General features: G+C 39.0%; 1 protein-coding gene across 1 annotated transcript; it reads right to left on the bottom strand.

Moving 5' to 3' along the window:
* Nucleotides 1-537: 537 nt before the first annotated feature.
* On the bottom strand, nucleotides 538-27,933 carry LOC132975777 (heterogeneous nuclear ribonucleoprotein L-like). Its single transcript, XM_061040558.1, has 14 exons — nucleotides 27,517-27,933; nucleotides 20,516-20,634; nucleotides 19,984-20,093; nucleotides 19,743-19,870; nucleotides 18,457-18,542; nucleotides 18,231-18,327; nucleotides 16,587-16,659; nucleotides 8,592-8,663; nucleotides 7,351-7,568; nucleotides 6,212-6,333; nucleotides 5,860-6,061; nucleotides 5,224-5,281; nucleotides 4,952-5,050; nucleotides 538-4,124 (listed from the first exon to the last, which is right to left on the bottom strand). Exons 1-14 carry the CDS (start codon nucleotides 27,736-27,738, stop codon nucleotides 4,069-4,071), a joined length of 1,662 nt encoding a protein of 553 aa, XP_060896541.1. The 5' UTR covers nucleotides 27,739-27,933; the 3' UTR covers nucleotides 538-4,068.
* Nucleotides 27,934-27,956: the final 23 nt, after the last annotated feature.

Raw genomic sequence — 27,956 nt, forward strand, 5'->3', positions numbered from 1 at the left:
TAAAGAAGATAATAAACAAGACAGACATAATACAAACTATTTATATAGCATATATTAAAATTCAAAACAACATTGTTGATAATTGGAGTAATATGTTCAGTAAATTTATATTTATAAATGTCGTAGGAGCTCAGTGTGCCAGAATTTTAAAAGTTCACTAAAAAGTCTTAAAATCAATTCAAGACTAAACAGGTAGCCATGCAGTTTAAACAGGAGGGCTATATGAAACCTCATTGTACCAGTTATAATAGTAATGAATTGTTTACCTCTATTGCTGTTGCTTCAAAGCAGAGCTAAAGTTTCTAGTAGAGTTTATTTGCTAACCTATAAGTAAGTATTCATTTTATTTTAATCCTACCAGTTTAAATACTAAATGTTTTTTTAATCATTTGGACCAGACACTAGAGGCTGTTAAGGTACTGTCATTAATAAAAATGAATAAACTGGTTGGTAAATGGTCCCCACACATAGCAGGGATGTTTTGAAGTCAAGCAGCTTTGTGTATAGTTCAAAGTGGTCAAATAAACAAGAACATCCTTTTGTTGATTCGTTTGTAGCTGCCTTCACAGCCCCAAATTCAGAATTTATTCAGTTTGAACATGTACATTTAAGTTACACCCACAGAGATTCTTAAAATGAATGAACAATATACTTCTGTGTATGTTTTCTTACTGATAACTATTAACAACATTAAATCTTAACAATCTCAAAATCATAGCATATTGATGAATCTGTCATACAGTCATCAGTCCTTAAAAAAACGTAAAACTTTAAAACAATAAATAAAACTTAAACTTTCTGAGAAATACAATACGATTCCAGTGATGTAAGAGATGTACAAAACAACATCTAGTTAAGCAATAATGTAACTGCACTATGTGAGATTTATCTGTCCAAACACTTCACATCCTATATTAACATATTATGTACAAAAGGCATGCCTTAATCCACATGTGTGATGGATCCTGGAATTATGAAAGAAAGGCTTGGATATGTAAAATATGCGTGTCCTATATGAAACACATTAAACAGAGACAATGTGATAGTCCCTGTGCTTCAGCAAAGCAATGACCTTAAAGAAGCCCATTGTCTATTCTGGGACTATAAAAGAAAGCTATGCAGCGTCATACTTTGAAGCTATCTATTCACATATTTAAGAGAATCCACAAAAACAATCTTGAAGTATTACAATGTGAATTATATATTGCAAGAGAAAAGGTGAATATGCAGTTAAACATGACAAATCAAAATGTCCTTTGATATGACGCAATTTCAGTAGTTTCCATGCGCAGTGCAAATAGTAATCATTTATTTCTAAAAAAAACGTACTCTGGAAGATCTGACACTGACTTATTGTATGGCAAAGAAAAAATGTAAAGCTACTGAGCTTAAAGTTCAGATTGGCCTGTTTATTTGTAAGATGTGAATCAAAACGTGAACTGGAAGGCTGCTTCCCTGCTCTACTTTGAAATACTAGTCACACAGTAGTTTTGCACAATATTAGAGACTTAGTTTAAAACTATCTCCAGAAGGTCGAACCAACTTGCGGCAAGTAAGCCAATGTGCAAATAAAGCCCACTGCTGTGCACTGGTTGATTGATCTCTCATCATGTCTGTCCAAACAGCAAATACAAGACACTAAGGAAGTAATGCTGAAAAATAGGACGAACAAGATCTCACACCAGTATTGCCAAATTGATGAATTAGATCCACAACTCTAGTCAAAGTATCTGGCACAACTGACTGTTTTTACATTTCTATTCCAACAACATATGATGCTGTATAAAGAGCACAGACTAAAAGAAGTGACATGCAGACAGGATGCAGCTGAGCAGCTAACATTGAACTGTTACATAAAGTGAAAACCAACAATTAGCATGTACAACACAAATAGCAGGGCAGTGCAGAGGAAACCTCTCAACCCCAACGTTGTTCACTTGAACTGTTTATTTATTTTTATTTTTCACAAGTTTGTAATTCAACCCGTCGACAAAATACTTTGTCCCCTATTATCGAACATGAAAACTCAGTGCGCCCATCTGATTGTAGTGAACTGGCACAGTGAGTCGTTAACTCAGCAGCTCTTTGATTTCTCACAGTGAGACAGTAAGGTGTCACAAAGTAGTTCATATCATTCTGAAGTGCTCCTGTTATTAATATTCTGCTGACCTTTTCCATTTTTACAAATACAAAAAGAACAAAATTCAAACTCCTAGGCAAAAACTAAATTGCAACAGTCCCTGTAATACAGTCAAGCATACATGCCATGTGGAAAAACATTGTGAACCTCCAGCAAGTCACATAAAAAAAGATCAAACTGGTACATTTGAAATTCTGACTGACGGATATCCGTCATGTTTTCAGCCCAAAAACATTTTGAAAATATCACATGACAGTTGTATTCTAGTGTAAACATGAGAGTAAACCCTTTTAGAAACGATACTGTTAATATTTATTGTATGCTACAGCATTCCATCATTAAGATCAAAATGGAAGGCTGCTAAAACTTTGTAGGTTTAACTTTCAGAAATAGAATGATGTTGAGAGAAATGTTCACCACATCAGTAGTTTCTTACATGGATTACCCTTGTCTTTTTATTAGCTCCACCCTCTTCATGCATTAATACCGCCCTCTGTAATGCTGCCATTTACATGAAGTACCACCGTTGTCAAACTAGAAGCCTCCAGGTTAAAAAAAAAGACCTTAGTTTGACATTATAACCTAAAAAGTATGAACAACAAAAAAGAAAACAACAAATACTAGTCCTATTTTTTCCAATTGGTCTGCAAACACCTCTTTTGTTACTCGTGTTGTTAAGGTGTTCTATAATTCACTTAGCAGAAGGTGTTGCTCTTAAAAAGTTCATAGAAGTATTTCAATGCACAAGATTCATCTCATTAGGAAAATGAAAGAAACTGGGCAGCTGTCAAGGAAATCTGCCAGTGATGTGTGGGCCTGGTGTTGGCTCTTAAGGCAAGACCATTAAAGTAGAGTTTATCCTCTGAGAACAACAAATGTACAAATGAAATGTCATGACGATCTGCCTATCAGAGCTTCATAGTTGAGTCTAGTCTCTATCAGTCGGTAGTGAATGTGAGAGGTGGGGCTGATAAAAAAACATTGAGGGTTTTTTTAAACAAGAGAATTCATACAATTGAACATGTGAATTGCAATCGTGACAGCTTTCTGATACCATGTCACAGACCACTGTGTTGATGGGAAATAGTCCCCTTATGATGACAAATAGGTCAAAGTTAGGTTTGAGGGTTACCATCAAGTTTAGATTCCAACCATGAATATCCAAAGTAAACTAAATAACTGGTCAGCATTTGAGATATGTCACTCAGCTAAAGTGCTTCAGAAAGGAGTGGAGGACCACTTAATAGGTCCAGCTTCTTTCAGGACAAAGATCTCTAATGAGAATACCTTGAAAACCATATGCATTTACTGTATATGTTCAGTTACAATTCAAAACAACACAATGTATTTGTCTATTTTTTAAACACATAAGCATTAGTTCAGTCACCATGTGCCATGCACAGAGATGTTTCATGGGTGACAGAGACTCGAGTGAGTTCATCAGTGTGGGTCCGTGTCTTCCACTCGAGGTCTCCAGACTAGAGTTTACCAGTGAATACTTCTAGGAGGTCACTGCATTGTAAATGTAACATGAGTAGTTTCCTCCAACATCAAAATGTAAACCCATTTTTAAAGAATTTGCGTTATTCTGTTTTAAGTCTGTCAGCCTGAATTGAAGATGGTAAGAAGTGTGTGTGTGTGTGTGTGTGTGTGTGTGTGTGTGATGATCAGCCTGGAGATTTTGACACAGCTTTCTTCCATTTTTTTTCTCTCTTTAAAATGGCATCTCTCTCTCTCTTTCTCTATCAATCAATCTATCAATCCATCTATTGCTCTCTCTGTCTCATTCTCTTTTTCTTTCATACTTGTCTTTGTTTATCTCTCCTTTCCTTTCCTTTGAGTCCGCCTCTCATGGTCCCTTTCCCTCCTCTCATGTCAGAGGTCAGCCGTCATCGGGCTCGGCAGATTCTTCCAGTGCTCTGCCACTTTTAAAGATGAGATGAGGTGGAGAAACAAAGCTTCAGGGTGTATGGATTGGACCCATCTGAAATACAAAACACACGCACACACATACACATACTTAGTAGTGGATCCTAAGACATTACCCATGCCCCTCTACAGAAAACAAAATCATAGAAATATCTACAGACACTACAGTGTAGGAATGCAGCACAGCTAGCAGAAGCATACATCTATGTCTAAATCTGAGTCAGTCATCATGGACAGGCTAGTTTAACTAGCATTAAACATTCATAAAACAGGCATTCCCGTCCAGATTATTATTGTTCTGATTTTCAAAAAAGTGAAGGTTTTTTTAATCTGTTTTGAATAAAAAATAAAATGATAACCGATAAAATCCTGCAAAGTTGTCTTATTCCAATTTCAGTAAACTTAAAATGTAATTTATTGTGTTTATTTGTTGTTGTTTTGTCAGAGTATTGCACAGAAGTACCAGAGCCAGTGTTTGTGAATCAAGAATAATATAAACACCACAATTGGCAGGTTGTCTGAAAATTCTCCCCCTTAATCTTGGACATATACAAAACTTATTTTATGCATTAATTAGGCTGTTATGAGAAAGCGTATGTTTATTTTATGTATATATATATATATATATATATCTGACCCCACACACAATGTTTGAAACTGCCTCCATTGTTTGACCCAAGGAGGAGAGCAGGGGAAACAAGTATGAGAGAGTGCAGCATTACAACATGAGCCGTGTTACAGAACAGAAACTGTTAAGTGAAATTGCATGTATTGCACAGATTTCACATTCAGGTACATATAATCAAGCTGTATGAGATCTTGACAGAGTAGATATCTTGTATACATGCTTTAACACAGGAAGTGTCTTTTGGACGGACTTACTGGGTATCCTGATCTGGTAATGATTAAGAACAGTAAGAACCTCCACAGCCTCCGTCTTACTATCAAACTCCAACAAGCCAGATATGGTCTTAGAGGAGGCTGCATGAGAGATCCAGAGGAGGAGATTCAAAGAGAGGTAGAGAAGTGAAACCGACATGAGGAAGAGGAAAGAGAGATGGTCAGAGGAAGTCACTTTTAGAATCATTATTTAACACAGAGAAGTAAAACGATTTAATCTTCTCAGACTGAATTTCTCAGACTGAAATACTTACGTTTGGCATCAAACATCTTGAATTTGACAAAGCCAGGCACATCATACTCCGTACACAGCTGAAAAGACACACATAGTACTTCATTTATGGGAGGAGCTGCTTTAGACAAGACAATACAATCAAAAATTAAAAAATAAATAGGAAAAATGAAACATCAGGCTGCCCCAATCAACATTAAAGTTCTGCTAACAGTCCTGTTGTGGACGTCTTTTTATTAGCTCCATCTCCATTCCTGTTTCCTTGTTTGTAGGTGGACTGAAAACAATGAACAGCACAAAGAAACAATGTTACCTTTAGCTAAAATTGCTGTTGCAGAGTATATAGTGATAGGGGTTTGCCAATGGGTTCAGAGATTGATGCTTTGGTGAGGTAAGGCAAAAGTCAAACCCAGGAGAGGCAGTCTAGTTTGAGTTAATTTACCTGACCTGGCAACCTACTTTGCTTTGAACTTTGCATGACTTTTGACCAAATTAAACTGGCTAACTAACCATATCCCTGTAACAGCCTGTAAGCCTGTGGAGTCTTGCTTTTGCATTCAGAGTTGTTGAGTCTCTCAACCATTTGAATTGATTTGTCAGTACTATCTTGTACTATGTTAAGATGATCATATCATAATAAATGACAGAAGTGTCATACCCTCAGTAAATGGTCCTGTGATATGCATGGAGGAACGTTGTAGTAGTGTAACACTGCAGATGGAGGCTGGATGATGTTTTTGGAGGCCTGTCCAGCACTGCTGAAGCGGTTGTTCCTGGTCATGGCAAAGTCCTTATAACTGCTGCTGCCATCCTCCAACTCAAACACCTGACTGGGGATCACTGCATGCTGCTTAGACACACTTCACACAACAAATCCATGCATGTCAAAACTACTTCAAATAGAAGAGTAAATATCCTATAAACACAACCAAATGACATCATGGGGTCATATTAAAGGATATGAAACGTAAACATTTTAAACTAATGTGTGACTTGTTGTTGTGGCTCACCAAACATTGAGTCTTTTGCCGAACACCTTGATGCTGTTGAGGTGTGTGATGGCTCGATCCACAGCATACTCATCTCCCATCTCGACCAATGCAGTACCAGGAACACTCTTCATGAACTTCACCTACAAAATATACAATCACAGTCAACAGCTGTCTTATTAAAGCAGTGTACATTATGATTGAGAAAGAAAAACTCAAATGAACACATTTATTCCAGGAATAGATTCATTGATTTGTCATTTTATAACAAGAGTTGCATAATTAAATATTTTTACTTTAACTTGAATATGACAAGAATCATTTGTTATGTGTATGCATTAAGCAACGAAATAAGAAAATAATGAATATTCAACAGCAGGGGTGGGCAACTGGGGGCCCGGGGGCCACATGCGGCCCCCATCAACCCTCAACGTGGCCCTCAGGTCAATTTTTCCATATGAACTTATTGGAAACATGAAGTAAACATGACAAAATCTGCCATGAAATCATGAAAACCAGAAATATGTCCATAAAAATATTTGATCACTAGTATATGTTGAGTAAATTTGAGACATAATTTACTTAATCCTTTTTGTATACTACAATTTGGCCCTCTGACAGGGAGGAGAATTAAATGAATGAGGCCCTTGCAAAGTTGCCCATCCCTGTTCTACAGGGTCCTTACAGAATGTTGGGTGTTATCGGAGCAGGTAGCTGTATCAGGTTCTATGAAATGAAGCCATTCAGCATTCGTTGTTTTTATTTTTTAAACATACTGTATCAGTCTTTATAAAGACCAATATCAAGTTCTAGGATGGAATTAAGTGTAATGTCAGCCTAGTTGTATTGACTCTTCTAGAATTCATTTTGGGAGGTCTGTCCTTTGAACTGTACTTTCAGAAGTGTGGGGCTGTGTCCGAAATCACTCACTCATTCCCTACTCCCTATCCACTATACAGTGCACTATATAGTGGATAGGGAGTGATTTCAGACACAGCCTAGGTGACATTGGCGACTTCATTCCAGCACCCTAATAGTCCCAAAAGTAGTGAGTGGTGTTTAACAGCATTAAAATCCAGTTGTTTCTATAATGGACATGAAACAGAAAAACCCATTGGAGACGTATTTTAAGACTTATTTAACAAATACAAAACACCTACCTTCTCAATATTGCCGTAGAGGCAGAAGAGGTTGAAGATCCGAGTGCAGTTCATCTTGGAGGAATGCAGGCCGCTCACCATGGCAACAGAACTGGGGGCATGACCAGAGTACGAGGATGATGATTGGGGCAGAGGGTAGGAAACCATGTCTGGAACGTCCACTGAGGTGAGCTTGTATCTGCTGTTGCCGGGTAGAGGCAGTAGGGGGCAGGGTGGACCTGAGGAGGCAGAGAAAATGCATTTCAGTCGTTTTACTAAAGTCACCTGAGTTAATTGTTGATGTTGGATGTGACTGTGCTCCCTTCATGACAGTTTCCGTTATTTGCAAGTGAGGGTTTCCTGAGACAACCTTGGATTTAAACTGTTCTATACATTATCTGAGTTAAACATGCACATTTGACACGTTTGTCATGTTGTGATTTTGAAAGTTTTTCAAAGAAAAACTCATTATTTGATTCCTGGTTTTAACCAATACACAGTAATAGTACAGTGTTTCACTGCATCCTTGACCTTAATGAAGAAAAAGCTGTCTTTGTGAACTTATTGCTTGATCTCTGCTGAGGGGAGACCTAGGCGTCTTTGACCCACAACCTATGTTTGCACTAAATCACTTGGAAAGATCAATGGCCAATGAGAAACTCAGACAAGCTGACCAGTGGTGTTACTTTACTCAGACTTAGTCACTCACTCAGACTTTTGCATTAAAATTCTGGCTTGAAGGTTTGTTGTAATCAATCCGAAAGGTGTGGTTTATGTGCAAGCTGTGTGGTACTGACATTACCAGTATCAAATAATATAAATAAATAAATATAAATGACTCTTCTTCCGCCTAAATGTGTGTCAAGCTTTGTGTGTACGTGTACGTATTGGGAGGCTCCTTAAATTAAAGACAAAAGTGTAATTGGCAGGGATTAGTTTCTGATTGCAGGTGAAGATAATACACCTTTATACACCTGGCCATCACACATCAATCTAAACTTGTACAAGGTTTGTGTGTGTGTGTGTGTGTGTGTGTGTGTGTGTGTGTATGTGTGTGTGTGTGTGTGTGTGTGTGTGTGTGTGTGTGTGTGTGAAGAGTGTTAAGTTTCACCTCGGAGGAGTTGAATGAGGACTGTGGATGAAGTAGAATCCTTGTGTAAGGTAGCAGATTCAGTTACCAAAGTAATTCTTGTGTGTGTGTGTGTGTGTGTGTGTGTGTGTGTGTGTGTGTGTGTGTGTGTGTGTGTGTGTCACAGTCTTACCATAGCCGTTATCACTGTAAGATGATGGGTGTTCCCCTAAAATGGCTTGCCTCTGCCTGCCCTTTCCACGGTCTGAAATACACACAAACAAAACCATACAAACACGCACACATAATTAGATTTTGTGAAGGATCCAAATTAACTTACCTAGAAACAAAAGGCTTCATTCACAGACATAGTCTTTGCATTTACTATTTCTGGACACTCATATTATAATTGTAAAAGGTACAGTGTATTATTCAAGGCTGCTTGAGTTTCCCTTTCCACTCGTCTTTAGAGATGTTGATGTGTTCCCAGATCTCAGCAGTTTTAATTGTTTATAGATCACAACACAAATTCCTAATTCCTAAAGTTAGGATGTGGTGTAAAATGTAAATAAAAAAATAATGTGATGGTTTGAAAAATATTAAATCTCTATATTTGCGTGAAAATAGCACGAAGACAACATGTCAAATGTTTAAATCAAGAAATTAAGGGTTTGAAGGCAACATGTTTCAGAAGTCAAAAGAGTTGGGAAAGATGCAACAAAAGAACAAAACGTTGTGAAATGCTTAAAACAAAACAAAAAGGTTAGCGACATGAACAGGTATAAGAAGAGCATATTTCTGAAGTCAAAATGGGGAGGGGTTCACCGGTGTGTGAAAGACTTGTAAAAAGTAAAACACTTAAAGAATAATGTTAATGGACGTAAAATTGCAATTAATCGAGGGATTTCATCGTCTACAAGCACATCATATCACTTAAAGATTCAGATAATCTGAAGAAATCTCTATATGCAAGATACAAGTCCCCAAAACAATACTGGATGGCTGTGGTCTTCGCTCACACGGCCCTCATCATGTAATGTGTTCTGTATGGGTTTGAGTGTTTTGGTTGCTGAAACTGAGTGTTGCTGCTGTAGTTGGCGAGGTCCCCCTTGAAAAAAAGATCCCTGATCTCAATGCAACTAATCTGTCTAAATAAAAGTGAAATAAATAAAGAATATTGTGTCAACCTGACGAGAGGTTTAAGCTCACAGCACAGTCTCTGAGGTTCAGTTTAAACTCCATCAGCTAAGATAACCGATCCCCCCTTGTGATAACAATGTCATATATTTGGTCACTACCCAAAGCTGAAAACCATTTTAAGAACATTAATGAGGGTTTGCATGGAGATGGACTTGTAAATTGAAATGTGCCTTCATTGAAAGCCCTTGTGTTACACTTGTCGAGTTCTATACCCCCATTTCTTCTACTGGGAGGAAAACATTTAAATACATTGCTCTGTTCAGCATCTGGGAATTTCCCTTTTCCTACAGAGAGGCCATGGAAAACTAAATGTGAAAAAACTTAATTTAATAGCAAAAAGACATGGGAACATGAATAGATTTCAATAACGCAAGTGGATGTGGACAACTAGGTTATGATCGGGCCCAAGTGTTCCCAGTCAGCCCATGTGAACAGACCAGCCAAGCAATTAGTTTCTACATGCAAGAAACAAGGCACAAGCAAACTGGTTAGAGGGCAATCAGAATTTCCAGAACAATAGATTTTCAGAAGACACCTGAAAAACATTCTCTAGCTGCTGCTGCACATTCAGAATTAAATTGCTGAGATTTGAGACACAACATCTTTTTGGTTTAAAAGTTGAATTAGTATCTCGGTTTACCATTAGCAGCCTGTATTCTCTGTAGGGGGAAATAAAATATTTTTTCACAATAAGCCAAAAAGAGCATGTAGCTATGCATTTTTGAAACAGACTTGTATTGTGGTTTAAACACACATGCAGATGCAAACTATGAAGCTGAGAGCTGGCCTAATGTTAAATCACTCTTACAATGTACAGGATTTCTTTCATTCAGAGATCAGAATAAAATAAAAACAGTTAAATGGTTATGTTCCAAAAGAATCTTGGGGAAAGAGATTTGTATTAAGTACAAAGGCTACTCTTTATTTACAACCACACCAAGGTCCCACCATAACCCACAGAAATGTCATTGTTTTTGTGCTCGAAAAATCAAGTTGATTTGGATTGCATTACTGAGATACGATCCTCAATACTTAAACAGAACACTAATACAATGTATGGTAATGACGGGGATGAGTAATCAGAAAAAAAAAACAGCTTTAAGGTGGTTTTATTCAGAGATACTTTGGCATGAGAGAGAGGGAGAGAGAGGGCAGGTTCAATGATACAGAGAGTCATGTGACCAGAGATAAAAAAGAGACAGTACCTGTGAGGCATCAAGCTTTCTCTTTTTTCTCCCTCAGCACGAAAGAACATCAACCTGCATTACATTATCATCATAATAAAATGATCATCATTATCACTGTCATACATTTTCAAACCTGCTCTAAAACACTAACATTACATACTGCAGTACACCACGTACAATCGTTTACTCCGTTAGAGGCACGTTGAAATGACACAGGCATCTTTTACTTAGAGCCAAAGTCAGCTGTTTGGATGAAACACTACCCCCCCCCCCCCCCCCCCCCCCCCCCCCCCCCCATCAGAACGTCAGCACTTATGTGGCAGATTGCTGATGCATTGCTGTCTTGTGTCCTGAAGAAAGGCGCACACACACACACATACACACTCCTATCAAAACACACACACCCATTTAGAGGAGAGATTCTACAGCAGTGAAAAGTGAGAAGGCCTGAGGATAATCCTGACAGTGGGGTATCCACACTGACCTTCACTCCACGGATTAGCAGCACACACGCAGCACACACACAAACACACACACAAATTGCATGTTTCTCTGGTATGCTCAGAGAACCTGGTTAGTCTCAGAAGTAGCCGAGCTGAGAAACTGTTCCGACTATTTACTGCAAACAAGGTTTGCTGTGATCCGTCAATGCTTTGAAGCCGTCAAAAATGTTTCACCTCTTCGATTAGATTACATGTTTTGTTTTAGTAAAAGCTACGTATAGGAATGGATGAGAAGGAGTAGATGACAGTGCAAAATGGGTTAGCAGAGATGATAAGCACTGCTTAATGCTGTTGTTTCAGTATAAAGATGGGAGAATTAAAAATCAATTCTTAGTGTTGGAAACAAGAGTTGACAGTAAAACATCCATGTCCTTTAAATAGGAAGTAGAGATCGAGATTTGAGGTGGAAACCCTTTTTGGGCCAATTTTGCCCTTTATTTGATTGGACAGATGAAGAGAGACAGGAAATGTTGGGAGGAGAGAGTGAGAAATGTCATGCAGTGCTAAGGTTGCTGGGACAAGGACTACAAGGTTTAACTTTCCATGTTGTGCTACTGGTTCACGTTTACAAAGCTAATGTACGTATGTGTGTAATATGTGCTATAATGTGTATTATGTGCTGTCCTGTATGTTTGTTGCTGTCTTTGCTATTCATATTCATGTTTTTATGCTCTAGGTTTAAGACAAATTCCTCTCAGGGCAATAAAGGTTATTAAATTAATTTGTTCATTTATTTCAAAGCATTTCTCATAGTGCTTTTAAAAGACATTTTAGTCCTTCATATCACTGTCCTATTTTTACTATTTCTTTCCAATGAGATTTTTATATTCTCAGAATTACATGACATCCCATAAAGACAAATCAAAGCAATCATTTCTCAGACCACTCCCCCTCGAGGTTTGATTAACTACCATCTGGAGTTACCACCTGCTCCACAGAGCTTTGATTACCAACACTTGAAAAAATGAAAATCTACAGCGACCGACGGCACCTTACAACACTAGCAGAACCAGAGGGATCCTCCACACCTTTTATATATTAATGTGTCAGAACGGTAAGCCTCTTCTCTGTCCTGCATGTGCACCTAATGCAAGCTGATCTGAAGCAACAAGAGTCATACAATACCTCAACACACACACACACACACACACACACACACACACACACACACACACACACACTCTCACTGTAGTTCATGCAGACTTAATGTCAGTGACATATTTTAAATACTGAAGCTAAACAAGAGTAATTAAGGAATTCAAGTCATTTATCTGTCATTTAACAAAACAAGGTTGCCCTGTTAAATGAGGATGTAGCCCTTTATGTTAGACACACATAAAACTACTGTGTCTACAAGATTGAATTAAGAATTACATTAAATATACTTTCACAATTAATCTCTTATAAATATGGATATAACTGCGTATACATGCGTGTGGAAAAGAGCAATGACAGAAAGTGACGATGTAGCAAGAGAGAGAAAGGGGCTGAAGAAAGTAAGCGCTAAGTAGAGGAGAGAGTGATAGAGAAAGGAAGAACAGAAAACGACAGATTGGATTTAGGAAAAGTGAAGGAAAGGTAACTGTGAAGGTCTCCAGACACAAGTAAAACAAATTAAAATGAAGGTACAACACATGAGAAGGAAGTGTAAAGGAAAGAGAAAGAATGAAAGAGGGTGGAGGATGTAGAAAAGAGAGAGTGCTAAGAAGTTGGAGGGAGAGGTGGAGCAAGAGGGATGAAGGGAACCAAATGACAGGGAGAGGGAAGTTAGAGGATTAGTGGAAACAAGATGAAAGTGCAAAAATGAAGAGGGTGTCAGAAGAGAGGGGGTGTAGGAGCAGCATGAGAAGGTGAACAGAGGGGGATGAGGATGGAATAGGGGATGAGCTGACGGGATGAGAGGAAGACAAATTGGAGAAGAGTCACATGTGTTATGAAAGCTGTGACCAAAGACGTTGCCGTGCAAAGATGTTGCCAACTTTTGCGAAGAACTTGCGCTGGCATGAGATGTGCATGGACAGGTGGGCTGTGCATCAGGAGATTAAAAAGGCACAAAAAATCCACCGCACATCAGTGAAACCTGTTAGAGGAGCTGCCTGGGTAGATAGTAAAAAGAGAGAATAATCACCCCCCAAGCAATCTGTTCACCGTGCTGCTTCCTTTCTCAGACCCCCAAATTCATCCTCGACACTTAACCTTTAAAACATTTTGTTTCGTGTGTAGCATTAGGGGACTACAGCCTTCTTTTTATTGTACCACCCTGTTTGGTTCAATCAGAAATAAGAACCTCAACATATAAAAGTCTTATTAAACTGGAAGTGACCAGTTAGTTGGATAACTTATCAATGTCTGTGCCATTTCAACGTGCCTCCTTTCAAACAATAAAAACAGATGTACAATTATTGAGTGAATATTTTACATAAAATAGTGTTGGGACCAGTTCATAATGCTAATCATCTGATTCACCATTAAGACAATAGACCACCTGTGGTTTCATAAGTGGGCCTTCAGGTTCATTCACACTAAAGGAACTCTGTGGAGTTTTAGACATATAGTGGTACTGTGGAGCTGTTTTCAGAGGAATGGCCGCTTGTTTTGATACAACACAAAGACCTTCCAATGGTGCCAAAATATTCTAATGATCTATACTGGTGTTCAAATGTAAAGATGCACCAACGACATATGGAAGAATAGTATCTCGTGAACATAGATGAAAACAATGTTGCATTTAAGATACTTTAAAGAAAACCAGCCTTCTAAATGTTTCTTAAGGACTGACATGCACTCGACATGTTTAAGACATCCTAGACACCATGTTTCACCTCGTTTAGATGTTACTTTTGGTCGTTTACAAGAGAACTCCACAGGGCCCCTTTGGAATTCTGTTGGTTCTGAAGAAAGCAGTAGAGTAAATAAATAATCAAATAAATCAAATAGTTCTGAACTTAACAAGGTTTAACAATGTGTAAACCAGAAAAGGGACAGCTCACTAACCACAGGCATGTACGGTAGTTTGTATAATCAAAACAATTTGCCAGAAGGTGTTACTTGACAAATGTCAAAGTGGTGAGAAGAAATCATGAATCATGATGATTGCTGGTAAATTTCACTCCTACATTTCCTATGAATGACTGAATTGAGAATGAATTGACCCCAACATTACTCTTTGAAAACAGTGGTGAAATATTTTGGAGGTATCATCAACACACCGCATACAGTACACAGAATGGAGCATTTATAATAGTTGACTGTACACATCAGGGCGGTGCATAGACTTCACTTACAGTAGACTGCTAATATCATATAGTAGTAAAACGTTCCTAAGCTTTGTTTACAATCAAGGCAAAGATACATTCCAAAAGCATTTATCAAAAATATACCAGTCCACATTATAAGAGCTACATGTGTGAAGGAACATCCACGCACATGTCTGATTGTACATCAGTGGTAGTGAGGGGGTTTAGAGGGACTAGGGCTGTCACAATACACTCGTTTCTAACATTACCAAAATAATACAAGTATAATGAATAACATAGGATTTAGTCAAACAGTAAGGTAAATAGTTGGTACTTTCAAACTTGGTTTTATTTTGGTTTTGCTTTCTCATATATTGATTCCTCCAAAAACACAGTCACCCACCCACACGCACAGAGTGGGTGTAACAGGCCTTTAGCTAAAGCCAAAACATTACAGGTCATTTAAATAACAGTAAACACAATCAATAGTGCTATAGAGAGGACAGATTTTGCTTGTATAATTTTGTCCATAATGCGTAGTTCATCACCTTACAACTATCCTTTGCAGCCATAATTCTGCAACATTCTGCGACAACTTCAGTGAAGTTTGTAACTTCAAATAACTATTTCATTAATTCTTTATCCTTCCATTAGCATTTCACTACTATAGCAGCATATACGTCCATTACACATCAAGGTGCCAAAAACCAGGGACATTTTTAGGCCAAATCAAAACGTATTAATGGTGCATGTTGACTAGGTACATTATTTATTTTGTCTGCATTGACACTGCCTACACACCTGGTTCTGTAGTTCATTGCAGTTAATTCTGAGTTGGAGGTGAAAAAATACAGAAATTGCCAACTAATAATTGTTTAATCTAATATTATTGTTTATAATTTAAGATAATATCAAATGGGATGAAACGATCCAAGATGAAATAAACTTTGATGACCCCCCCAGAGGGAACTTGTTATAGCCTTATGAATAAGATTGAATCACAGTTCTTAACATTACCATGTTATTTCTAGTGGTGAGATGTTATTTGTATGAAAAAAAAGTTATTGTAAAAATGTTATATTGTGACAGCCCTAACTCAGATGAAGCAAAGTGACAAGAGACTAGACATTAGGCGAGACTAATATACTGTAGACTGGCATAACCCAACAAAATCTGATGTCTGGTCCACAATGACGAGCTTTAAACCAGACAGATCCTTAAATCAGATTTGCAGTCAAAACAAATATAGAAGTTTCTGGCATATTGCACTTTGTTTTGTTAGGAGATCTTAATGTCGATCACTATAGAACCACTGATTAAAATAGATAATCAAGAGGCCCTTAAAATGTGTGATACACTATGTGGACCAGACATCAGGCCATGCAAGACTAATCCTCCAGAAAGAAGAGACTGACATCACAGAGTGGAGTAGCTAGATAGAGTAACTGAAGTCTTGCAGACAGTGGTGGGGCTGAGGCCTCCTGGGCATGTTGAAGCAGCAGCTGCATGGTTGTCAGTAGAAGTGAGATCCATCCCTTTTTCTCCCTCTCTTTTTGCTGGGTTGCAGGAGGTGAAGATGGAAGAAAGCTGCTGTGCATGGTCAGCCTGACGTCCATCCCTCTCTCTGTCCCTCAACGTTTCTCTCTCTCTCTCTCTCTCTCTCTCTCTCTCTGTGTCTCCTCATGGTATGCGAAGGTGCAGGTTTGTGAGAGACCGGTGATTGGCTGGTATGAGAGTGTTTTGATTGGAGATGAAGAAACGGGCGGCAGAGGAGTCTTGGTGTGATGGAGGTCTACGGTCCAAACTGCTTATGACTACACTCTTAATCCCCAGTCAGAGACTAGCCTATGACGACTGGAAATCTATACACAGTTTCAAAAAAAGGACTTGAAAAGAAAAAATAGTTTCATCTATTGACGTAAACCAAGGATGGAAATGTGTCACTACAGGAAACTCTTTGTCAGCAAAGAAAGATTTACCCTCCACTTCAAAGGATGTGTCCTAATGGTGCATGGGCTGAAGGGAGTGTGAATAAAATATACACATAAATAATGTGTCTTACCTCGTCGGACCAGGTATGGTTTAGTGTAGTCCCAGCTCTCGTTGTCATTCTTAATCACATTCAGACGTGTTGGCTGTTGATACAAAGATGAAAGAATAACTTAGGATACTATCAACTCTATAACTGGTACACAGGGTCTGCATTCTTAGTTATTATTTATTTACTGTACAATCATATGTTCACATCTACAACTACTGCCCTGACTTTTACACGTAAACGGACAGAAGGGAAGGTATAATTGCCCAAACTTGCAACTTTTTGTTAGAAATAACGATGTAAAGGAGTTGCCTTTTCTCTGATTTATTTTTAGGTTTAGTTTGTGAGGCAGGATTTCTGCCGTCAGTTCATTATCAGGAACAAATATGTCACCAGATACAGCTGAACCTCAGCTCCCTTCTGTTTTCAACTCTCCAACTGTACTGGCATTACTCTGGCTAATAAAAGCCGATTGTCAGACATGCCAACATAATGCACTTCCTGCCGGCCTCCTGGCAGCACACCAAGTCAGTTAGTTCATCCACTTTGTTGGCAAGTGATCCCACAATTAATATTAGAATGGTTGGAAGAATAGGTTTTAATATCCTGTTCCTCTCTATCCTCTCTCTGATTTACATCAGCTCTTCTTCAGTAGTAGTTGCATTGGGGCCGTTCTAGACTCTTTTTTTTGACTGGGATGGACCAAGTGGGGCACTGATTGATGCTGAGGTGGACTGAAGTTTGTGTGTGTACACGAAACGCATTTATTCACCCTTTCCATCTCAACTAATCATATCAAAGTATCATACAGATTTAATATTCCTGTTTACACTTAAAAAGAAACTCAACATGTTAATCTTTTGAGCTTAACGCTTTAAGGACTCAAACAGAAAATGTTTTTCTAAAGTCATAATTTAAAGTGCTCACAAAGAAAAATCTGCTGCATTTAAAGCAGCCTGTTGCAACAAATAGTTGGTTTTAACACAAGTGTCTCTTATAAAGCAAATAACAAAACATTGCGTAAAGAAATAAAATGGAGGAAGAGGAGGATGATTTTGAGGTGGTAATTTAGATTTCTAGGGTGGCCCTGACCATCCCCTGGATTAGGCCCTGTCCCCGGTTGGGGTGTGAGTTACTGCCTAAAGCAAAGGAGTTCCAGTTCTACCTTCGAAGATGGGTAAGGAGCTCAGACATGAGGAAGGAGCTCAGAGTGGAGCCACTGCTTCTTTCTGCATACAGAGGAAGGAGCTAGATGGTTTGGTTAAAGAGTCTGATTAAAATGCCTCCTGAGGCATGGGTCCAGGGAGGAGACCCCAGGGTTGGACCAAAGCTCATTGGAGGTATTTATATCTCATCTGTCCTTGGAACACCACAGGATTCCTGAACATTTCCACCCCAGATTAGTGGAGAGAAATGGATGGATGGATGGATGGATGGATGGATGGATGGAAGGAATGTTGGATGGATTCAATTTACATTTATTTCCCCCCTTATTCGATTTTTGTAACTGTACAAAATGGACTCATGGTACTGTATTCACCTGCCTTGGTAACTTTATTGCAACTATTCTAAAAAATTTCTGAGGATTCTTCAGTTTTTTCAATGCTTGGATCAAGGATTCAGCATGTTTCAAGGCTTCCGAGTGCTGAGGTGTTCTTTGTCTCTTACCCTTGCATATTCAATCTTGAGTGTGCAGCAACCAGCATAGATGTCCGCTCCGTTCAGAGCAGCTTTGGCCTTCTGAGCACACTGAATGGACTCAAATCTGAAGGAGCCAGGTCAAGGAGAAGACACTGAATAGTATACACACACCAACACACACACACACACACACACACACACACACACACACACAGCATGCAAAGACACAAAGTCGCACACTCAGTAAGGATACTCCACCATGGCTTGGATTCCATTTCGTTTAAAGATGACAATCCTCAGCACACTGCCGATAGGGTTACACACTGTGTACAGAACATCCTGGACCACAACGAAAAAAAAGGAAGAAATTCAACGTTCAAGTTAATCTAACCGCTATAGTTTCACAATGAGTCATGGGCAGGTCTATTTTTAAAGGAACCGTCACAGATTATTAGAACATAACGCAAAGAGGTTCTAGCACAAGGTACTTGTGTTTTATAACTTTTGGTCCAAAATGTTCAAATTAAAAATGAAAGATTTCAGATCCAGAAAGCACAAATGAAAAATTCAGAAACTCCATCCGTCCATTATCTATACTCCTTTTCACGTGCAGGGTCAGGGGGGCTTTAGCCAATCTCAGTTGTCTTTGAGCAAGAGGCGGGGTACATCCTGGACTTGTTGCCAGTTAATCATAGATCACAGTCTAGAGTCACCATGCAAACTCCACACTTGTACAATTTATAAAGTCCCTCACATAACACAACTACCTTTTTTAAATGTTTCACTTGCGATTTCCAGGTGAGCCTTGTGTGTGGAGGTTTGTTGTTTATGATATAGCAAATCAAAAGAAAGTCCAAAAATAAGATGCAGATTAACATGCAACAACCAGCTGCACAAAAACCATTAAAAAGGTTCAAGTTTAACATGAAGTACATCCCAGGAAATGTTTGAACTTTTAACTTCAACTTTTAAATCATTACTACAGTCTTAAAAACACAAATTTGTACTGACTACTCCTCTTTGACTTTGAGTGGCAGCTGTAACCGATCAACAATCGCTTTAATCTGGCTATTTTTTTCCAAATTTGTAGCCCAATATTTTCTATTGATTAAACAGCACAGCAATGTTTGCCAGCAGTTAAAATGCATTTGTCTATTAGCTAGGCTATGAAAAAGCTTGCATATTTTGATAGAGGGCATAATTTGTACTCTTTCCTGACAAATCCCTGAAAAACATGGTAAATAAAGGGTTAGGGTTAGGCACAGTATGAGATAAATAAATCCCTTTTTCTGTACATTTCTGGGCTGTTGGGAAGCTGCTGTTGTGTTGAAATGTTTCCCTGTCAGATGTTTCCTGTAGTGGTGATCTCAGTGGTTGGGTTTGGGTTAGGTTATGCTTTGACATAGCAGGATACAGTCAGGGAAAACACTAATTGACAGTAAACAGTCAACATAATTGCAGAAGAGTGTGTGTGTGTGTGTGTGTGTGTGTGTGTGTGTGTGTGTGTGTGTGTGTGTGTGTGTGTGTGTGTGTGTTTACCGTGGTTATAGGGTACAGTGGGTTCTGTATGGACAGCAGAAGGACCTTGTTGCCACTGTTGGGGTTATCAGCGTTGGTCGGCCTGGTGATTCTTTTGGATGTGGAGTAATTAAAGTATGCCTGTTGGCCTGATGAAGAGATGGGGAAAAAAATTACAAATACAGGATATTTAACCTAGTGCAAGAGTGGGTAACAAATAAATGACATCAGTGAGTTGATGTGAAAAATGTATGAATCCAACCTGCAATGTATACAGGCTCCTTGGCACCACAGGACACACAGCGGTCCGCACTTTCCACGGCTGAGAACTCCACCAGAGCCTGACGCTTGAACGGCATCATCATCACATAACTGAGAGACACAAACACACAAACATTACAAATGCCACTGATTCTTTAGGATTTAATCTGTCATCCATTCTCCCCCCTATGGGAACAACACAAAACATCTGATTGTGCTTGAACATCAGGATTACATTTTCTGGAGATCTGACCGTAGTTAGAAAGTTAAAGAGCACCCTCAGGTCGCTTACTGAAAACAAAAGTAAAGCACAACAAGCAAAGGCCTTCAACAGACCTGTCACATGTTAAAGTAGGTATTCAGTAGCTATTTAAGTGTGACACGTTTGTTCTAAAAGTATTGCTTTAATTAAACTATGTACTATATATAGTGGATAGTAGATACCACACTCACTGCTTTGTCTATATATTTCTGTCTCACACAAACCTTGCATACAAACAACAATTGTACACACACAGTTTCTGCTGTCTCACCATATAGATCCAAACTTCTCCAGGGCATCAATCAGGTCAGCTTCCACCACCGCCTCACACAGACCCCTGACATGGACCACCGGGCTTGGAGAGATGCGATGGGAGTCCTCACCATTATCCTGCAGCCCACACAGTAGACAACAATTGGACTAAATGGCGGTGTTCACACCAAGCTGATCTGCGGCTTGAAGCATTTTCACACCAGAAGTCTCAACACAGAGGTCATGAAGCCAAAGGTAGAACCTTGAATAACTGCATAAAACACGATGTTAAAAACCATTGCGATAAACATTCCTGGTAGATTGTGTACGCAAACAACGTCATTCTTCTTTTCCACTGAGATTTTCAATACGAAGAGTTGTCTTTTTTCACAGAGTTGTAAATTCCTCTTATTGTTCCCCCAACCCCTAAAGGTTGAGAGACTACGGACTCTACCACTGAGCCACAGCAGCCAGAAAATAACAAAAAAAGTTCATCCAACTAGTGTCTTTATCAACACATACTGGACCAGGGTAAACATTTTTTATAACTCATCCATTTTCAGTTTCATGAAGTACAAGAATGATTCATATTAAGGGGAGTGGCTGTTCTCACTTCCAATATAGCGACTGCTGTGGATGTCACCACCAACTTCCCCCAATTCTGTCTCGGTTTCTACCTCGGATGGCGAATCAGCCTTTCCACCTCTGTGCGACACATTGCAGGTGAGACGTACCAAAGGCTTAAGTATCCCTCCTTCAACTGGCAACTGAGTCACGTGTTCTTCCTTGGTGGATTTAAATGACCAGGCTGTTGCTAGTAATGTAAAGGTGGGTGTATTAATACAATACCCCCCCCCCCCCCCCAGTAACAGCAGATCATGGTCACTTGCCATAATCAAATTTTAAATGGTAAAAACAGGGCAAACCTTTTCATCCACAGTCTATGTTCCAATGGCTTCTTCCAGTATTACAAAGGTGACACAATAAACTGGCTACGGAGGAAGCTCAATGGTAGAGTTGGTCGCTCTTAACCAGAGGATCAGGGGTTTGATCCCCAGCTCCTTCAGGCATATCTTGATGTGTCATTGGCCAAGACCCTGAACCCCAAACTGCTCCCGCTGCTATGTTAGCGGGGTGTACATAGCAGCCTCTGCCATCTGTGTGTGGGTGAATGTGACACGCAGTATAATAAGTGCATACGGGTTGCAGTGGGGGCAAAAGCCAAGTTGCGACACCACAAGGCTTTTTTGGACTAAGTTATGAATGTGGAGCAGTTTGGAACTCAGAATCAGGACACAGGCTGCATACAGAAGAAGGAGTGAGTGACAAATAGAGAGAGAGATAGAGAGAGTATATGGGAAAATACATTCTTATCAAATCCAGTCACTTCTCTCAGAGCTCCTCTTACCTTGTTTATCCCACTCTGTCTCTTTAGAACTTTAATATTTTCCCATTCTCCAATTATTATCTCTTCCCCTTCTTTCCTCTTTGTCCTTCCCTTTTCAAATTGACATTCCTTTCAGTCTATTTATAGAACCACATGGCTCATCTGCGCATTTGGTGAGAGAAAAAAGCAAGACACTAACTTCTGTAGTGTTTCTGGCTGCTGGCTCCTCTCTTTCATATATGTTGGATATATTTCTGTACACGGAGCACAGCCGTTGTGCAGGCTTCAAAGGATCAATCACATTTAAAAACTTGTTTTTGAGAACTTGATTTTCAGAGGGGGGGGGGGGGGGGGGGCAGGTAATGGGCAGAACACAGATAAACAAATGTTGCATTTAAAAAGTAACCCAGGGAAAGCTTGTTTTAGAAGACCCTCAGTGGATTTCAATCCTAACCTCATGCTGCAGCAAACTCTAGCTGTATCAAGTCTTCACTGTTCTGGCTACAGGTAAAAAATAACCTTCTCCTGACCACACCAAACCACACCCATCAGTGATGCTGGCTACATTCAGATGTGACATATTGCTTCAAACATAGAGTGCAAAAACACAGCGTTTGAATGCATATTTTCTGCTAGTAACCTTCACTAGCATCAGTAAAATAGCCTCATGCTAATTACATAGAACTAGGACTGAATCACAAGTATGGTGGCACTGGTATCACCATAGCACTAATGTAAAAACTCATACCCACTTTTATCTATTTTTATAAGACAATGCAGAGATCATGAAAGGGTTTACTATTTATTTTTAAGTTAAGAGTCATTTTGTTTAAACTGCAGGATTTTATCCTACATATGCAGGATTGTGTCAAATGGAATCTTCTTTCAGCATATTTCTTTCTAAAATCCCTTTGAATCTTCATGTTCTAAGTCAGCAGTCTGAAAATATATCCTCTCTCTCTCTCTCTCTCTCTCTCTCTCTCTCTCTCTCTCTCTCTCTCTCTCTCTCTCTCTCTCTCTCCCTCTCTCTCTCAGGGCCCATCTTCTCACTGCTCTCACCTAAACTTGAATTCTTGCTCTTAGTTATGAGCTCTCACACTAACACATCTAGCTTACACTTAAATCCCCCTGGCAACAGGAAGTGTTAATGGTTGGGATTGAGAAAATCATTAAGATAGATTAAAAGTCTGTTTTTTCATCAATAATTTGTTGTGCAATATTTGATGTTGTTGATGATCTTACCATATCCAAAAACTAGAGATCAATATTACATAATTATTTATTATATTTTTTTCCATTACCTATAATCCCCCTCGTGTGTGGTGAACTGGTAGTTCATTCTGTTCTACGTTGTCTAGGTAGCATTACACCACTCCTATTTACCATCATCTATCTATATGAACTCAGCTTCCTCTTCCTGTACAAACTGACCTCAGTTGGCTTGTGATGTGGTAAGTTTTTCATTTTATGATTACAACGCAGTGTTATTCAGAAAAACTTCAACCAAGCTCGTAAAAATCAAACATATCTGCCTCAACAGGCAGTAGATCATAATCAGGTTTAACTCCAAATCCCTAATCTTGTTATCAGCAGCAGAAGACTTGTTTTTAAGTAGGTTTAAGTGAAAACAAGCTAAAGAGTACATTCTTTCTGAATGTGTGTTTAAGAGCATCAGCCTTTTTCCCAGCAGACGATATAGCTTTCTAAAACAGGTCTCATTGGGGCCATCAAGTTTGTCTGGTTCCCTACCCCTATCAAGATGACATTTAAGAAATCAGATAAGTTCAGAATGCTAAAAGTAAGCATGTTTCTGAAGTGCATGTAAACAAACCAGCTCTAACTGAATTATCCCTTGACAGGTGAACTGGCTAAAAACCTTTGATCATTTTCGCTCCAGACAACTTTAAACAGATTTGAACTTCAATAACAGCTGACGCAACCAGACAGATAACAAAGCTCACAGGCCCTCTGGAGCAGGACTCAGATTTGATTTGGCTGTGGAGATTACATAACCACTAACGAAATAAGAAAAGTTTGACAGATATCTTTTTTCAATAATTATATCACTATCCTCGCTCTAAAAAAGTGTGTTCTTTTTTCCATTTTGTGATTTTGTGCTTCATGTACACACTTGTAAAACAGGACACCCTTGTCTCAATGAATAACACACATAAGTAGCCCGTCCATCTTCCTAATCACACTCTAATGACCAGATGCCGTGTGGGTGGCTTGTAACTGTGTACTGTCCTTGCATACCTGAGTGTTGGTGGAAACTAGACTACATGCATGTAATGCTGATCACAGAGCAAGGTGATACCACCTTCACTCAAGACTAAGGCTAAAGGAGCTGAGGGATTGTTTTCTTTTCCTCTGTTGAACCTCCTCCAAACAGGAGACTGAGAGACATGGGCGGATGCATGTAGGGTTGAAGGGATTCACTGATCTAAATCAACCCATTTTATCGTTAAAGATGCAAGTGCATCGATCTGCTGAGCTCTGGATCAGAAGAATGTAATGGCTTTGTAGAAAAGTGATTGATTTCACTATTATTTTACACAACAGCAACGCTCTCCTATTTTAACCAGAGAAACAGAACTCTGTCGTACATTTTTCCCCATCTCCCTTTAAAGTTAAAATGGCTTGAATTTGTGTCACCCTGTGCAATGAAATCATGTTTTAAGAGTTAGCTTTGCATAAGCCATCAAGTGAGATGAACATAGGAGGTAAGATTTCTGAACTAATAATAACATATTTTCACATCTCTCTCCCTAATAAGCTGTCAAACGAGACACCTGGAGACGGGTGAACGATAATGACTTCAGTTCAAATACATAATGTCAAAATATTTGTTTGTACAGTATGCTTAGTCTTTTGTCACTTTGAAAAGAAATAAACACAAGGACATGTTATTTTTGAAATGACACATTGTTATCATACATTGTCGTATTACGTGGGATAAAATTGTCATAAAGTATTGGAACAGATCCGATTGCAACGCATCAAACCAAATCACATGAATGCATAAATAAGAAACATGATATGAATATGACCTTAGAGAGTTTCATCTGAAGTGTTTATTTGAAGGCATATCTAATCGTGAAGACGTCGTTGTCAACTGTTGCGTAAAGTAGCAAGGTGTCAGCATTGTATTCGCACTGACTCACACACCTTCTCCTTAATTACAGAGTTCAATCAATTAAAACAATAAAAGAAAGAGAAACAAACTCAAAGTTGAGGATAAATCTGTTGATAGTTTTTAATCTTACTAATCAAAGCACTTTATACCACTTCTCAAAAACGTACCCTTACATACACATTCTTCCACGTAAGGTGCCTGTTGTTCATCAGGATCTAATCTGAATGTGAACGCTCTCACACACCATGCTATGCATTTGAGAGATATATCAAGCCTATAGTGTCCTGCTAAAGGACGCCTTCGCATGCAGCTGAGGTCAACCTGCTTCATCCCCTGTGCCATCGGGTCAGAGAAAGGTTGTGTTACTGGGAAGGCTTTTTAATCATTTTCATTATTCAAAATGTGAATGCATTAAAATGACATCTTTTTCTATCTGGAACAAAAAGTTAAAGTTCTGCTTTCACTTTGGGCCTCTCTCTTGGTAGTCAATGTGCCAAAATAATGCTTTCCATACATCAAATGAGTCAGTGGAAGTAGTTGAGTATACATCATCTAACTTAAGACTGATCTTTTACTGAGTTGTCTTGTAAGTTTTATGGTAGAGCCAGTGAATTTAGGCTGTTTTTTTTACTCAAACATATAAAACTAATCAGGTTCTGTAAAAAAGAGAAGTGACAGAAACGGCATGTGCTGATAAATAATACCATTTCTCAACCAAACATCCGGGAGTGGATGAAGTAATAGAAATAATAAAAAAGCAATTTCATCACGTCACTACCACTATCACTACTCTGCCTGACACCCACATTTAATGGGAAAGGGAGTTAATGGAACCTGTGATTTTAAGATAATACTTGATATTTGACAGAAAGTTTTTGATAGATAATGAAACTAACTGAATCATATCCTCAATGGATTAGTCAAATTACTTCAAAATACATCAGAATATTTGGGTCTTTTCTTTAAACTGAAAACTTTAGGCTTTGTCCAAAATGCAAAAATAAACTCAGATTTAATGGCAGCAACACGGTCTATTCTGTCCCTGACATACAATCAGAGATTCAAAAGGATCCATAAAATAAGAGGCTATAGGCAGCAGGTTTGTTTTCATGGAACAGCCTAGTAATCATTTATTTCGATCTTAATTAGTTGCCAAGAGAGACCTGGATTATTTTAAGACATTTACTGTAGAGGCCATTTTAATCATGATAACTTTAGTTTCAGAAGTATGGTTTAAGTTTGTGTTGATAGAGTATATTTTTTGTGTTGTGAGAAATAAGTATTAATTTATGCGAAGTACTTGATTTGACATAGAAACCTTTATGGTGAATAATGGATTTATTTGGGCATATTTTGCCAGGTATTTTGTGTATTGGGTGGAGCCGAGTTAATTAATGTGGGTGCGATGCACAGGTGGTGAGAAAAAAGTAAATCGTTTTGTTATGAGTTTTGATATATTCATTTTGGATCTGTTCTGGAAAGTGGAATTATGAATAAAATAAGAAATCAAGTGAAACAACGGATCTGTGAGTATATTTAAGTGGACACGCATCAGAAACTAACAGGTTGGCTCCTATGACACAAGTGACAATTTTTATATGACACACAAGAAGAAATTGCCACTACATTTACCATTAAAACCACAAACCGTTGTACAGTGGTCCCCCAATTAAAAATATTACTGCTATGATGAGATTATATTTTTATGTACATTTTAAAACATTTCTCTTACACCTTACATGCGACGAATGCAGAACAATCACTTGTGAAACATCATGGTAACATGTGCAAATCAGGTTTGTGCAGTTCACATGTGCTTTTGGCCCCCAACGCTTTTCCAAAAGTGAAAATGACTCAAAAACGGAGGCTGTGGTTTGACCTGTGACCTGTGAATCTAAGAGTATCAGAGCTAATGCAGAAAACTTACAAAAGGGTACGTTTTGATTATCCAACTATAGAATTGCCAAACACATTGACATAAACTGCTTTCTCGCTGTTGCTACATGATCTTCTGAGAGAGAAGTGCAGCTACGAGGTCAGCAGTGACTACAACTGACAACTTTTCTGTGCAAGACTCAACTCATGTGCAATCTGTGCAGAGTGCATGTAAGTCGCATGCCTCATTTATCACAGGTCACCACAGCCACTGATATGACATTGTTTTTTATGACATAACCTGCATTAATTGACAATATAAAAGTGGGATGTCTTTCTCTTTTTTTTAAAAAAACAAAATTCAGCCTAATATATTTGAATTACCAGTGTATTAATTATTGAACATCAGGAAACCATCTTGTAATGGAACATGGGTGATTCTTTCTGTCTTGAAAAAGGGGGGCTTTGATAGCCAACATGTTATCGGTGGTGACATTAAGGGACCTGTAGAGTGTGACAGCCAGCTATAGGGGATGTTTCTCACTGACACAATGACGCCAGTGATGCTGTGCTGCAGAGTATCGTTAGATAACATGTTTTTTTTTTTTGTTGCGCTCCTTACCCTCCGTCCTGCTCCGTACTGGTTGTCACTCCACCGGGCCCGGGTGTCTGCAGTCGACTCCCCGTTGCCGGTCAGCGAGCCGGTGTCCGAATCCTCCCCCTCCTCCAGCTCCTCCTCCCCCTCCTCTCTCTCCTCCGTCTCCCTCTCCTCTGTTTTCAGCCGCTTCGCCGCCCTTCCGTAGTCCCCTTCCTCTCGCTGCCTGGCTCCTTCTACCGTCGACATGCTCCCCGCTGCGGTGAACCTGCTGTGTTGTGTTTGTCTGCTCAAACAGACACGTCCATGTCCACAAGTTATCCCTTACAGCCTCCTCCGTACCTGTGTCTGCTTGCTCGCTTGTCCTTGTCAGAGTCTGTGTCTGTCTCTTTATCGTTCTTCATTACCAGTGATTTTTTTTTTTTTTTTTTTTTTTTTTTGTGGAAGCGTGAGTGGACTGGACACAA

The sequence above is a fragment of the Labrus mixtus genome, chromosome 6 (assembly GCF_963584025.1).
Source record: "Labrus mixtus chromosome 6, fLabMix1.1, whole genome shotgun sequence".
NCBI classification, from domain to species: domain Eukaryota; kingdom Metazoa; phylum Chordata; class Actinopteri; order Labriformes; family Labridae; genus Labrus; species Labrus mixtus.

Bases quoted from the DNA above. Each gene is read 5' to 3' on its own strand.
- LOC132975777 (XM_061040558.1), bottom strand. From the start codon at position 27,738: ATGTCGACGGTAGAAGGAGCCAGGCAGCGAGAGGAAGGGGACTACGGA. The intron at 20,635-27,516 runs GTAAGGAGCGCA...TGTGGGCTGCAG, and splicing joins AGTACGGAGCAGGACGGAGG to GATAATGGTGAGGACTCCCA. The intron at 8,664-16,586 runs GTAAGACACATT...TGTGTATTTCAG, and splicing joins ACCATACCTGGTCCGACGAG to ACCGTGGAAAGGGCAGGCAG.